A 15852-nucleotide genomic window follows, 5' to 3' on the forward strand; every position below is an offset into this window, starting at 1 on the left:
TGAGTTAATTATTGAAATACCATGTAAAGAAAGTGTTGAAAGTCATTGCTTTATAAATAAAACGAGTTAAAAAATCAATACAATCATTTACCTTTCGGCCGTAATTTATTTGGTTTTCGAAAATACCGAAAATTTTTGTGAGAATTTTTTCCGTTTTTCGATAATGTGTTACAAGATCACTATTGAAAGCTACCCCTAAATTTTCAACTCCCTATCTGCTATAGTTTTGGAGCAGATGGACACCAAAGTTTTGTCCAAATTTGCACCCTCGTGGGTAAACAGTAATGTTTATGAAAAAATGTTTTGAACAAAAGTTAAAAGTTGTTTATTTTTTCTACGCTGCTCATTTACGAACAAAAACTAACTTTTACGTCCTGACCAAGCTATAATAACTGTAGTTTGATATATATTTCCATTTTTGAGTTATCATAACCACGGACGGGCGGACGGAAAACCGGAAATGAACTAATTTTGTCATGTTATGAACACGCATACCAAAATTTTCGCGTATCAACAATATTTCTAAGTGTTACAAACTTGAGACTAAAATTAGTATGCCTTGACATATATTTCATATATACAGGGTATAACAAACAAAAGTTTCTATCTCTCGCTTATAAGAAATTTGATGGTTTAAATTACGGGACCTTGCACTGGATCTTCATCATAGATCATAGTAGTTATCGCTGGTTTTATTAAAAAATTGAAATTATATTTGGGACATCCTTTATTCAAATATTTTGAAATATGAAAATAATATTCAATAATCTTGTTTCAGGGTGCTGCAACTACATTCCAAAACTTCTTAAATTCAGGAACGAGAAACTTTTGGCAAACTTCTGGATCAATTGGATGAAAAACACATGTTTTGAACTACGAAATTAATTATTTATGTTACTGTAGACTGACTAGACTTATTTATATTTATCCAATGTCCTCTCAAATATTTACATCAACCATGTAAATATGAACTATCTATGATTTTTCCCAAATATTAAATCCAATGGATTACAAACAAAAAAGTGGAAAAGTCGATATAAAATTTCTCTCGTATAAGAGTCACAAATATTTCTAAAACTTCTTGTTTTACGAAACAACTTCCTACAGTATGACTTAAGCCTGTATTTTTCGAAAGTGGTGTCGAGCTTCGTGTAGTTTGAACTGTGTTTGAACATTATATTCTTTGGATGGCTAGTCGAATTATGTGAATCTAATGAACTTTAGTTGAATTGTGTATTTATAAGTTATTTAAAATAATCGAATTTTGTTAACATCTTGTTTTTTTATACTATTTTTGTTGCCAAAAAACGGATCATGAAGTGATGTAATCAGATCGGACGATTCTCTCTTATGAGTGGTTTAAAACTTGTGCACGAATATTTTTTCTTTTGAATTATTTAAATGGTTCCCGGAGTATAACAGAAGTAAGAGTATGTACATAATTTGAAATCGATCAAGCGAAGAATATTCGCATGTCAGGAAACAATGGTTGTAAGTAAAGAGACCGAATTGTCAACCGAGAATATTCGTTATATTATAACGATTTCAAAGTTCCTTTTACATGATTCAAAAGAATAATTCTCGCATCGATTTTACACCCTCAAAAGCTAAGTGATATCCGGTTTGATTGCAAATAATTATGAACGAATTTAGGTATTTTTTTAATTGTAAGTATGAAAAAAAAAAAAAAACAAACCTATTAAGAAATGCCATTTTTTATTTGTATTCAAATTATCAAATTATTTATATTATCTGTTTAATTTACTATTTTTGTCTCTTATTGTTATTAAATAATAATAAAAATTGTTTTTTAAATAAATATAAATTTTATTTTTTAAAACTCAAACCCAAAAATTACGAAAAATCGGGAAATTTTTGCTTTTCCAATTTCAATCAAACTCCAAAAGTAAATAAGGTTACTTTGAACCAAGAAATACATTTACACACAAAAATCACATCTATTACACGGTTCGATGTTTAATTTTTGAGATAGGGTCATAGATAATAAATATTTATATTGTACTTCTGCAATCCATTTCAGATCAGTATCTTAGAACTACTCTACAGAACCAAAAATTCCAGAATTTTCCCCATTTTTCGATTAACTCATGGTTCCAAAGAAAACCCTAAAAATTACATTCCATCTTATTCCATTTGATCTTCCATTGATCTTTCTCTTGATGATTCCAGTTGATCTTATGTCGAAAAGCACAAAAACCCAACGGATTTAAAAAAATCAGGACTTCTTCTTTATTTATAGCACATCTTGAATGTCTTCTCTGTTTACAAGCTTAAACATTTTTATACCCTTTGAATATGAAATATATAAAAAGGTATACTAAGTTTAGTCCCAACTTTGTAACGCTTAAAAATATTTATGCTATACGAACAAAATTTTGGTATAGGAGTTTATAAAATCACTTAATCAGTCCATTTCCAGTTGTCTGTTCGTCTGTCTGTCTGCCGTAAATCTCTTCGTAAATGAGCAACATAGGTCAATTGGGTCTTGGATACGTAGGACCCATCTTGTAAACCGTTAGAACAAAAGTTTAAATGTAAAAAATGTTCCTGATAAAAAAAATAACCAACTTTTGTTTGAAACATTTTTTCGTAAACATCACAGTTTACCCGTGACGGTGCAAATTAGGCGTAAATTGTATAGTATGTATTATATGGGAGAGTAAGTTATGTATGTGTGACATGTATGTATGTATAATGTGATAAAGTAATCAACACTGTCTATGCATGGTATTTCAATAATTAACTCAGTCAATTGTTTGTTTTCACTTGGTTTAAATTGTTATTTGATTTCTTAAAATTTTCATTGAGTTCAATTGAATATAAAAATTGCATTTTATTGATTTCGAAACTATTATCTATTTGTAAAGGACTATATTTAAAAGACCATTACGAACAATTATTTCCCAACACGTCTATATAAATGCCCTTTTTGTGTGTATGCATCAAAACGAATAATTTCACTTTATACCAGGAAATCATGGTGAAATTAAGTCTATATTTCAATGTTCTATTAGCTATATACGAAAAATTCAGCTATCAATGTGTATTAATTCTTTACGATACCAAATTTGACTTCAAATATGAGTTAAAAATACCTTTAAAACAGTTTATGTTACATGGAATATCGGTAGGCACAATGACCACGAACTTTCGAAAATTGACGTTAGATAAAAAAGATATGTGCTTTAAGCCATTAACAATTGGTACAAATAATGAAAGCTCGATAATGGAAAACATATTAAAAAATAATTTATGCAAAAATTCATTGAAATGGATATTAATTACAAATGCGCCTTTAAGTTTTACCTACAAAAATTATTCCCAAATTTGTAGAAACTTTATGACATTAGAATTTATAAATTCGACTACAATTTTAATCCAAGAATCAATTCCAAATATTTTAACACCTTTATATTGGATACCCGATTATGGATTTACAAGAAATTTTAGTCCTTATGCATTTGAAACAGTTTTAGGTATATATTTAAGCCAAAACTTGAAAGCATCGGAATATAAAGACACACATTATGCATTTACAACAAGTTTATGGCTCAAGCATCGAATAAATTTATTAAATACATCGATCCAGGTAATTCACACCGAAAATGAAATTGAACCAATGTTTATGAAAAATGAAGTCGACATAGTTTATAATTTGATAAATTTTGAAACAGTTGTAAATAATTCATTTAATTTACTTCCTATGTTTTATTTTCGTGCTGTTTTTATTTTGGCTGAACAACCAAAATCGAATGTAGTATGGAATATATTTTTACTACCATTTACAAAAAAATTATGGATTTTTCTGATTTGTAACTTTTTATTTATGTCAATAATTTTAATAATTTTATATCGATTTGTAAAAATTGGTAATTTAAATTTTATAAATTGTTTTACGGTGATTGCATGTTTTTGTGGTAAAGGATTTCTGGAGCCGGCTACAATGCCATCACAAAAGATTATTTTGATTACGTTGAATATTAGTATTTATTGTATTTGGGTGGCTTATAACGCAATTTTATATAGTTTTTTTTCGGTGAATATTCAAACGAAACCATTTCAAACTGATACGGAACTATTTAATGATAAAAAATATACCGTGGCTGCAAATCAATATGATATGGAAAATGATTTAATAAAACAAAATTATAATTTAACAATTCATAATTTTCAAAGTTTTAATGTTTCGAATGCAAATGTTTGGATGCAACGAGTTTGTCATGAATTTTATGGAATTTTAACAATTTTGAAATACTTATACGACCAACGTAGTATTATACCAAAATGTCCACATTATGAAGTCTACACAAATATAACTACTCTTAAAAGTTTTCAAATACATAAATATAGTCCGTTACGTGATTTAATGAATCAATATATGATTGCCATATCACAATTTGGTTATAGAATGCACCATATTACTTTAATTCAACCAAAATTTTTCAGAAATAATGTTTTAAAAGAAATTTCATTTGAATTAATTACACCAATATTAACAGTTTTTTGTTTTTTATTTTTAATGTCGATTATTTTTTTTGGATTTGAAATTGTTTGGTTCAAAATTTGTTCATTAAAGTTGTAGTTACCTTTCGTTAAGCCGACGAAATAATAGTTCTGAATATACATATAACAATTAATCTCGCCATGTAAAAGATTTTGCATATGCACAAATAAATAGGTACATGTAACTATGTTATTCGCACATTTTGAATATAATAAATTTCAATTCCACACCATTATCAGGCCCGTGCGCATAGGGGGAGGGTTTTGGAGGTCAAAACCCCTCCCATTGAGAAAAACTCCACATAAATTCCAATTAACATTATAATCCTATAAATGCACCCATTTATGAAATGCATATTTTCAACTCGGTACATTCCTGGACTTTGTCTTTGAGTTCAGTAAATCTAGATCTTGGCGAGGCTGTCAAACTGCTGATGCTGCGAAACAAATTTTGATTGAAAGAAGAGGGAACGCTGGAGAACAGTTCAGAAAATTAGCAAAATAGTGAGTGATATCTGCGATAAATACGACATGGAACTGGGAAAGCCAAGGTTCTCGTCATAACAGACTCAACGCTCAATAGACTGACTTAGTGGAAGATTATATATCTTTGTATCATCGCAATATTTTCAATTAAATTTTGCACAATGATTTCCCTACCATTTGGATCGACAAAATTTTATTTTGGCGAAAACTCATTGCTGGGCGGTACGTCAAAAATTCACTCTCTTTGCGGTGTTTGCAATAAATTCGTTTCCAAATTTCTACCAAATGCTTCTCATTTTGGTGGTTCTGCCTTTTCATCTTTTCGTCGTCTCAAAGCATACCTTAGATCGACAAGGTCTGAAGATCGACTTAACGGCTTAGCCTCGCTCAAAATACATCGCGGTGTAGAGAACGATGCGCACAGAGTTTTGGACAAAAATTTCTCTGTGCTTCGCAGAATTAATTTGCAGAGTTGAAAATAGTGACTGAATATCCCATTTTGACCTGATAAAATTCTTACTCGAAAAAAGAATCTCTTGTTTTTATTAAATAAAAGTTTGAACCCCTCTCTTGAATAATTCCTGTGCACGGGCCTGACCATTATTAAATACATTTGAGACTTAATTTTAACGATATTTGTATTTTAAATGTGTTTGAGACCATACTCGTAGGTTTTTAGTGATGTTCATTGTTTTATATGCAATATAAATTACATTTATGTACTTGTAACTGTATAAAAAATGAATAAATGTGTGAAAAGCAAAGCAAATTGGATGGATTTATTAGAGTAATTAACAAAACATAGAAATCGACTTCATTTTTTGGTTTGCAATTTGGATAAAAATATTTTTAGGGTAATTTGATGATTGGACAAGTAGTTACTGAAATATCGACCAACATCCGTATACAAAGGATGACATCCTAAAGCAGCTTCTATAGTCAATACCTCAGTGTATTTGGATTATTTAAGAGAATAAGGGCCCAACAAATATTTAAAAAAGCAGTTAATTTGATAATCAAATGAGTATTTTTCGAAATATCTATCGAATCACTTCAAAATGAAAACTTTTCGTATAGAATTTTAGTCGTTTCGTGTTTTATTCAAGTATACCAGTTGTCTATAAAATTTTCAGTGCCAGAAAATCTTTTGTATACAAAATTTGGGAAAAGTATACAGCAAAAGAAATATTGATATCTATCTAAACTTAGGATAGAGGCAACCCATTTCATTACAAAGAAGAGAAGCTTTCTAAGGACTTAAGTGAAGCGTTCCAAGTATATATATTATCTATATTATCATTAAAATTCTTTGGACGTTTGGAGTGATTTTACTTAAAAAAACCCAGCACGGTTAGAGAGGAATATGATTTTCTGTGAAAATTTTTCAAACCACCCGCAAAATTTTCTTCGAATCGTTCTGATCAAAAGCACCCACAGCCACAAAACTTTTTAATGAGTAGTTTTCGAGCTACCGGCGATCAAAGTTACACATATTATATAAAGGAAAATTGTTTTATGTGAATTTGTTTCAAATCGTCTCCAAAATTTTCTTCGGATCGTTCTGATTAAACCTCCTACGGCCACAAAATTTTTTAACGAGTAGTTTTCTAGCCACGGGCGATCTAACCGTGTGGGATCCTTTTATATTCCTATTAACCTTCCTATATATAATTCCTATACTAGTAGGTCGGGCGACGAATTTACTTATCATAAAAATTTCAGCTGAAAAGTTTTCTTACTTCATACTTTTTAGAGCGTGCGATTTGTAGTCTAGGTTTTAGTTTTATTCAAATTTAGCTTTATTTAAAAGTTTACTTTTTTAAATCATTTTGGGAATATAATTTTGCGATAAAATATAACAATATATATATATTCATTACTTTATAAATTCATGAGGGCGGCATGTTCAATTTAAGGTGACGTCACATAGCAACGATAGATCATGTGTCAAATTATGGCAAGTAGTTTAGAAGTTATTAGGGAATAGATAAACATTCATATAATACTGTGTCCAAAAAATAAAGTGACATTTGAATTTAAACTGCGCGCGTTTGTTGTGCATTATGAATTCCTTCCGCCCGGCCAAACAGTCAACAAGGAATATTATTTGAACGTTATGCGTCATTTGCATAACGCTATCCGCCTTAAAACGCCAGAATTGTGGAAAGACAATTCATGGTTTTTACACCACGATAATGCACCATTTCATACTGCACTTTCATAATTCGTGATCATTTCGTCAAAAACTGAACCCATATCGTTCCGCAACCACTGTATTCACCTGATCTGGCGACGTGCGACTTCTGGCTGTTCAGCAAGCTCAAAAAACCGCTCCGGGGACATCATTTTGATACGATTTAAGCCGCAGCGAAGACGAAACTAAAGGCAATTCCGGAAAGTAACTGCAACCAGTGTTTCGAAGATTGAAAAATCCGCTGGCATAAGTGCATTGTATCGGGAGAGGATTACTTTGAAGGGAATGAAATTGATTTGGAAGAATAAATAAATAATTTTCAAAATAAATAGAATATCACCTTATTTTTGGGCACAGATATATACAGACCGGTCAAACATATAGCCCTGGCCTTCGCCATTGTTAGGAAAAAGTCGGGGTAAAAGAGAAATTGTAAAAATTAAATAATATCTTGAAAATTCCCATATCGATACTTGCCAATTACATATATTTTTTATGCTGCATTATGGGCTAACGGTCTATACATTTAATTAAAAAGATTGAAGTTCGAGAAACAGTAAAATCAAAATGCATTTTATATGATAGATTATTTTACAATAAATACAAGGTATTTGTTTCTTTACACTTTATATTGAGAAAGTAAAAATAGTGTAGGTAAAAGGGTTCATAAACCTTAACTTTCACATTCACTCAATTGGAATCGAATGACGTCAATGTTAAATAAAATGTATAATTATAATTATATAAATTTTTTTTTATAATGTTTTTTAATGTTTTGTTTATATGAAATGAAATCAAATGCATATCTTTTTATGTTCGATGATGCATAACAATCGGAGAATTATGTTCAAGTCATTTATGACACTTTTATCTGTAAAATGTCAGATTATTTAATAAATAAAATTTAAATTTATAAAAAAAAAATTAAATTAAGTTTTTTTTTATAGATTAATATTTTAGCAGAAATAATCTGGAAAATCTTGAGAGCGTATATCATTTAAATACGTATTTAATCAAGAAAAACAAAGATAAAAGGCAATACAAATTCAACCGAGTTTAATAGAGGCTGAAAATATGTATTTACTAGAGTGATACCCACCCGCTTCGCTGGGTTTAAAAATAAAGATTGATAAAAATTGCTCTCGCTTATCCCCTTTCAATAACACTCGATATAATGATAACGATTGTTTTACACAGGTAAAATATATGAATGGTTTTCTATTTTTTTAAATGTATAATAGTCGTAATTTTTCATTGAGTACATCAGAAAAGATGGCCGTGAAATATTTTATATTGACTATTTTTACAGAAATCTGTAATTTATGGTAATGTCAAATGACTACTTTTACAAAAATCTGTATTTTATGGTAATGTCAAATTAAATTAATTTAAATTAATTTAAATTTTTTTATTTTTAAATACATCTTTATAAATCATATCTCATGTGTTATTTTGAAGTATGAGCTATATTGCTGTAGTTTTATTAAAACCATTCGCTAGTTTTAGCGTGAAAGCGTAACAAACAAACAAACAAACAAACATACTTACCTTCGCATTTATAATATATAGAGATTTACCTAAATTAGAGGAAGCTTCAACCATCCAAGTAGAAGGAATTACTGGGAGCGCGAGTACTACCAATTTAAGTAGTTAACTTACATTTTTTGTTCTCTCAATTGGAGAACTGACTTTGTTCACTTTTTCTCTAAATCTATTCATAAATTCAAGATTTTGCGTCCAAGTTCTACTAATTAAAGTTTTAAAGTTTTAAATGAAAATATAAAAATTTAGATTTCTCTATATATAACGTTTCAATAAGCAAAGAAAAAATGGTTCCGCATGCTTTTCTTGGAAAAATGTCTAACCAATTCTCCGGTATTCTTGTTGGGTAGTAAATTATGTAGTATACTTTTGCAAATTGCTTCGTCATATCTATATTCATATTTTCAACCCATACGAAAGTTTAAACAAAACAGATTCAACTTTTTCGAAAAGTTTGGACATTTATGATAATTAATGGTGGGTCCACACGATAAAGACTATTGTTTGTACAGATATCTGTACAGACTGAAAGTCTGAGTAAAAATGTTCATGTAAATATGATGACGAAATGCATGTGCAGACTCATCATTAGTATGGGAATACTTCCAACTTCTGTGCTCAGACTTTTTTAATTCAGACTCTACCATCATACCGACTTTTGTTTGCACTGATTTGTTGCGGAGACAAAATTCTATTGAAGTCTGTGTGAAGTTGGTATCGTGTGAACCTACCATAGTTTTTTATCACACTCTCTAGATTTTTTGATATAGAAATATCCAATGGAAAAGGATAATCTATATGATTAATCATTTTTTCAGCCAACTTTTGAACGATGTTATTCAAAAAATGTATTTATAAATTTTTATTGAAATCCCTCGTATTATTCAATCCTCAATTTTCTTTTATTTAAGGAGATATGCTTAAATAAAAGAAAATTTTCAAAACTATTAAAAATAAATGAAAACAAACAATTGTATGAGGTAATTGTCGAAGTACCCTGTATAGAAAGTGATGAATGTCAGTTCTCGCATTGTTTTTTTATACCGGCCTTTCGGACTCCATTTATGATGAGCCCCAAGACCAAAACAAGGATAATTTGACTGTCTTTATCTTACATACTTAATCTTGAACTTTGCTCTTAGTGCCACACATTGGTCTTGGTCCTTTTATAATTAACTGATTCTGCGAAACATACTTGGTTTTGTACTGTGATCTTGCTCTTGCACATATTCAAGATCAAACAAGGCTTGCAAAACCACGATCAATGAGTAAGAGAAAGATGCTCAGCCCATTACTCACTTTTATTGTAAGTTCGTTAAGCAAAGATAGTCAAATACAGTCTTGGTTTTGGTTTCGTGTTGGTCTCGCTTATCACTAGAAAATGGACACCAAAGTTTTGTTCTAATTAGCACACTCACGTAAACAGTGATATTTACGAAAGGATATTTAAAACAAAAGTTGCTTATTTTGGTATAAGAAACATTTTTTACATTTAAACTTTGTTCCATCTCTAACGGTTTAAAAGATGGACTCAAGATTCGAGTATAAGCAATCTTACTCATCTAGGAACTCAAATTCACTTTTTACGTCTTGAGCACGCTTTAAAAATTCCATCTTTATATCCTTCTGCGTTTTTTAGTTATCGTGATCACGGACGGACAGATGAACGAACAGGGCGAAATGGACTCATTAGATGATTTTATGAACCTATACCAAAATTTTGTTCGTATCACCAATATTTCTAAGCGGTTCAATCTTGGGACTAAAATTAGTATACCTACTTTGATATATATTTGATATTCACAGGGTATAAATATAATATACTCAATCTATAAAAATTATTTAATAATTTACACATTTGGGAAAAGTGGAAAATAGCATCTCTAACCATACACTTTTATTGTAAAGGGTTGAGCGATTGTAAATAATTAATAATTGACAGTAATCAATTCTTTAAATGTATTAAAAAAACTATTTCATGTCAATATTGAAATGCCACATTTCTTCATTTGAGACGTAACAATCAATTCTTTTTGTTTTAAATCAGGAAATTCAAAAAATTTAAATACGTAGATAATATTATGATTTACTTGTAACATTCAATGATACATATAAATAACACTTTTCGAAGAATGTTGACTACAGGGATCGGAGAAAATTATTAAATGGAGATATGTATTGCTTTGTTCAATAAAATAGAATTACAATTATTTAAATAAATTACACACAAGTATATACCACTAGTTCGAGTTACATCTAGGCATATAACTATCACGAGTATGACAGAGTATATGCGTTAAGCAATGCGTCTAAGTAAAAGAGAGGTATTATAGATGTTATATGAAATTGCAAAAGTGACTTATCGTGAGTATCGTGGCTTCGATGTCTTTTATGCTATACAACAGTTCTTCTGTTGTATGTCTGTAGATAGTGGGGGTCAACACATGTATATAATACCTCTCACTTAGATACATTGCTTAACGCATGTATTCTGTCATACTCATGATATTTGTGACTCATATATGACTGCAAACTAAATGCAAGATATAATTTTTAAGACACAGTAACTCTATAGATATGGTAATTTAAGTAAAAATACCTTTAAATATCCTTAAGGACGTTAATCGCTAAGTGATGAAATTACTAAGTATAAAAATATTTGATATTTTAGTTTAAAATTTTCAGGTTGGATTCTGTGTTCTGGATTCAATGTTTTTAAATTAATGATGCCTAAAGTTTTAGAGAAAATCACTTATAGAAGAAATAATACACAACTGCCATTCATTTCATCACTTTTTTATTACCGACACCACCATTTTATTACCGACTTGCTTTGAGCGCGCTGACTTGCTTATAGCAGTATATCTGTAGCTATACAGCTGACGTATTGTGTAACATTAGTGGTTCGTATATAACAAGTATATTGAAATTTATGTAAATACAAATACTATCCACAAATTATATGATTGTATATTAATTGTTATTTCAATTGAATTGTATTTATATTTTGTCATAATCTTGTACAGCCCGTAATATATTTAAATAATAAAAAGGACCATATAAACATGTACATAATTGTTGCTCGGAGTGTCAATAGATGTGAAAGCCAGATTGATGTTGATAATTTTGATTCAAATATTATGAAATTTCAAATTTTTATACTAAAAGTTCTAAGTTTTCACTTCTATCGGCATTGCTTAACACATGTAACCTGCCATTTTTTTCTCTAAAGTATTTAGAATCCACAATAATTTTATCTAACACCTAAAAAAATTATTTTATGTGATATTCGTTTTTGATGCTATTACAACAATATAATAATGACGAAAAAAGACCAATTTTCAGCGTTAAATTAAAATTATAAATAATGAAGGTAGACTTCCAGTAATAGAAGTTTTTATTGAAAATTTCCTTTTTGAGAATGTTTTTTAAAATATTAGTAGCTTATGAAATATTGGCGAAAAACTAAAATATTTTTTATGTGATAAAAAACGCTTCCGGCACATTTTTTATATATCATTTCGAGTTCAACGAGCTATCACACGTATTTTTACGATCATAATCTCTATATTTCACCAATTTGAACTTGTTGACTAGACTATTCGGGAAATAAACTCGTTTTATGAATGTTCAATTACTTGCTATTTCAAGTTAGTTTTATATATGTTGATAGATTCGCTAGAGTGTTACACTTGAATACCCATGGTATGAAAAGTTTGAGTTATTTATTATAATACAATTTGCTAGTTGGTTCGTTTTTTTTCATTTAGATTTTCATATAATTGTACACAAAGTAGAGTGTAAAATACAATTAATGTGGTGAATAATAAGAATGATAATCATAGTTTTTAAACTTTATATTTCTGTACTTTTTTTTTTCTTAATACTTGTAAATTATAATTAAATCCATTAACCGTGAAGGTCGACATGATTTACAAAAAAAATTGTTATTTGACATTTGCTATAATAATAATAATAAGAATAATAATAATAGAAATACTGCTACAATACCACACCTTACAAGTAAAAATCTTGTAGAAATACTATAAAGCCTCTATATACAATTCTTGCTTAGCTTTGCAGTCCGATAAAATGAGTTGAAAAGGTTAAGACATGTCCTGAAATGCTATCTATAAGAATCATAAGTTTTGAGTTTTCATGGATAATTGGAGAAGTTAAAGTTTACTTCTAGCAAAGTTGAAAGTATACAGAAGAGTGTCGTACATGAGCTCACCATTTTCATTAAAAAAAATAAAATAAAGGCAATTTTCTTTGTTTACAGTACGAGTATTCCTGCCATCTTAAAAATTATATTTAAGACTTTATTCAAAATGTACACAGTGTAAAGCCATAATGTACCATGGATCACATTATAATGTATCCGTGATTATTCCTAACACTTGTATCTGAAAACGTTCTATTCAACAAGTAATCTTTACAATCCAATCTAGGACACATATTAATAACACATTTGTGATTAAAAGATCGAAAACAATCGAGGTCAGTAACAGCTTTAATTGCTTTTTTTCTTGAGGTGGTGTCTTTTCACTTGAAATATGAGAGTATTTTTACCTTTCCTGGGACTCAGTGGCGTAGTGAGGGGGGAGGTAACGGGGTGTGTCATGCCCCGGGTGCTATTCATAAAAGGTGCCAAACATTTAAACATTTTTTTAAAAAAATGGTCCGCAAAGCATTTAAGTGCCAGTGAAATATAATAAATAATAATTCATATATAAAAGGGAAAAAAAGGAACACCAATAGTCTAAATCAAACTGTAATAATAGATTCATAATAGAAATGGCACGCCTGTATTTTCTACTGGCATGGCTGATTCGACCTGTGTCTGTCAGCACTTGCTTATGGCATCTACACTGTCTGGTTACATAAAATAAAATCTCCTATCTTGATTTGTGTGATAAAGTAATATGTTAGATATGATAAAATCATTAGCGACTGAACTAGCCGAAATTCGAGACAAGCTTTGTGAAGAGGCAATAAAAAAGTCTCTTTGTGGAAAATGGGATATTGATACAACACTACGTGTAAGAAGACGCCCCAAAAAGACCAGAGAATTGGCTTGAGATAAATAATAGGTATCTTTTTAACTAATTCTATGATTTTGTTTAGTGTACTATATTTATTTATGAATTTTCGAGTATATTTTACTTAATATAATAGGGGTTTTGTTTCGGGGGGGGGGGGGGGGGTTTGTAGTACTATACAGATTTTGTGCCCCGGAAGCTTATTAAGCTCGCTACGCCCCTGTTTAGTGGGGCTACAGAAATTTTTCTTATTCCACTGCACTTGGGTTTGAAAAATGAAAATTGGGAGGTTATTTGGGAAAAAAACGAGGTTTTTATCTTTTTAAGAGGATTCTTAAAAAAGAGGTTTCACGACAATCAAAGAATGTTAAAATTTTTACATAACAGCCTTCAGTTCTGAAAAGTTTAAGATAGCCGACCGTAAAATTATGACAAAAAAAAACAAAAACTATTGTAAAAATTGATTACCTAAGAAGCTCATGTTTAAGGCAAAGTTTTACGTAAAAACATGTTTTTTGTATTGCTACCAATTATAAATAAGTTGATTAATATCGGGTTATGATAAGTACCTATGTTCCTAAGAAGGCCCACATGAGATATTTGCATGTAGATTTTATTTACAAATAAATGAGGAAAATTTTAATAATAAAATTTGTTTTCATAATTTATTTCTAATTAATTATTTAAGTATACCATAAATATAACCTTAAAAGGCACACCGTTTGTGTTTAAAAGCGAATAATTTAATGCTATCAATCAATTTATAACTTAAAATAAACACATAATTGAGTTCGTAGACTAAAAAGCTTCAAAAAGCATTTTTTTCATGAATTGGTGTACTATATGTAACGTATATCCCTATATATTATAAATGTGAAAGTAAGCATGTTTGTTACACTTTCACGCTGAAACTAGCGAATGGTTTCTAATGAAACTGTACAGCAATATAACTGATATATCAGATCAACACATTTATTTTATAAATATATTTAAAAGAAATAAAAAAAATTAATTAAATTTGACATTTACCATTTTTTAAATTTTCTTTAAAAATTTTTAATTTATGGAAATATTATATAAGAAAAGTTGGCCATTATTTGTTTCACATTTACTATTTTAATATATTTTAATAGATTACACATTTACTAATTCATAGATCTGATCAATCTATAATCATCATTTTGAAAAAAAAATTAAAGAATTATGTAAAAATTTAAAATAGTAAATGTGAAACAAATAATGGCGAACTTTTCTGATATACTCAATGAATTATAACTATTTTACACTTAACAAAATTGAAAACTGTGTTTATCAAGAGAGGATGGAGGCTATTAAGCAAGCGGTGGTATTTACTATTAAGTCCAGTGAAGTGGGCTGGTATCTAGTCTATTGAATAAACTCTCAGATTTTTTAATAAAGAAAATAATGGAAATAAAATTTCAAATTCATTCAATATCAGTATCAGTCAAGATTTATATGAATTAGGTAATTTTAATATTGCTTCACAGAGATATTTGTTCATGATGATTTTTTTTCTTTATTAATTTATTTATACATTTCTAAAAGATATAAACTTTACTATTTTCTTTGTTTTCTTACTTCGATTTAAAATGCTGCGCATAGAGGTACAAGACTTAGGTTACTTTTAATAATATTGTTCGAGTCGACAAGAACACAAGATCATTTATTTTTTTCTAATTTATTGTTAAAATTTGAATTATTGATTCAATATCAATATAACATTATATTATATTATACAAAATTATTTCAAAGTTATATTATAATTTATTAAATTAAAACACATGACTCTTTTCTAAAAGAATATGATAAATTTTGTCTCGAGTGTTCCGTACTAAAATGTGACAAAATGAATTTTCCCAGTTTGACTTGCTTTTTAATTAGCTTGCGGTTTAGATCTACGTCTCAATGAACGTGATTTACACCCACTTCAAAATTTCGGATTGAATTAGAACTTCGCACATTTACCAAGGGCCGAAAACAATACAGTAATTTTAAGTTTGTCCGATTACCCTGATCAGGATCCTCAGTTTTAACGATTTAATA

General features: G+C 29.2%; 1 protein-coding gene across 2 annotated transcripts in view; it reads left to right on the forward strand.

Annotated features, from left to right (window-relative positions):
* The window catches only part of LOC123291639 (mucin-5AC-like), an 83592-nt gene extending 81887 nt beyond the window's left edge, over positions 1-1705 (forward strand). For both annotated transcript variants that reach the window (XM_044871988.1, XM_044871989.1), the window contains exon 13: positions 779-1705. In XM_044871988.1, the coding sequence (XP_044727923.1) occupies positions 779-856 (78 nt within the window). In that variant the 3' untranslated portion in view covers positions 857-1705. The remainder of the gene's footprint in view (positions 1-778) is intronic.
* Positions 1706-15852: the final 14147 nt, after the last annotated feature.

This window comes from Chrysoperla carnea, chromosome 2 (assembly GCF_905475395.1).
Source record: "Chrysoperla carnea chromosome 2, inChrCarn1.1, whole genome shotgun sequence".
In the NCBI taxonomy this organism is placed as follows: domain Eukaryota; kingdom Metazoa; phylum Arthropoda; class Insecta; order Neuroptera; family Chrysopidae; genus Chrysoperla; species Chrysoperla carnea.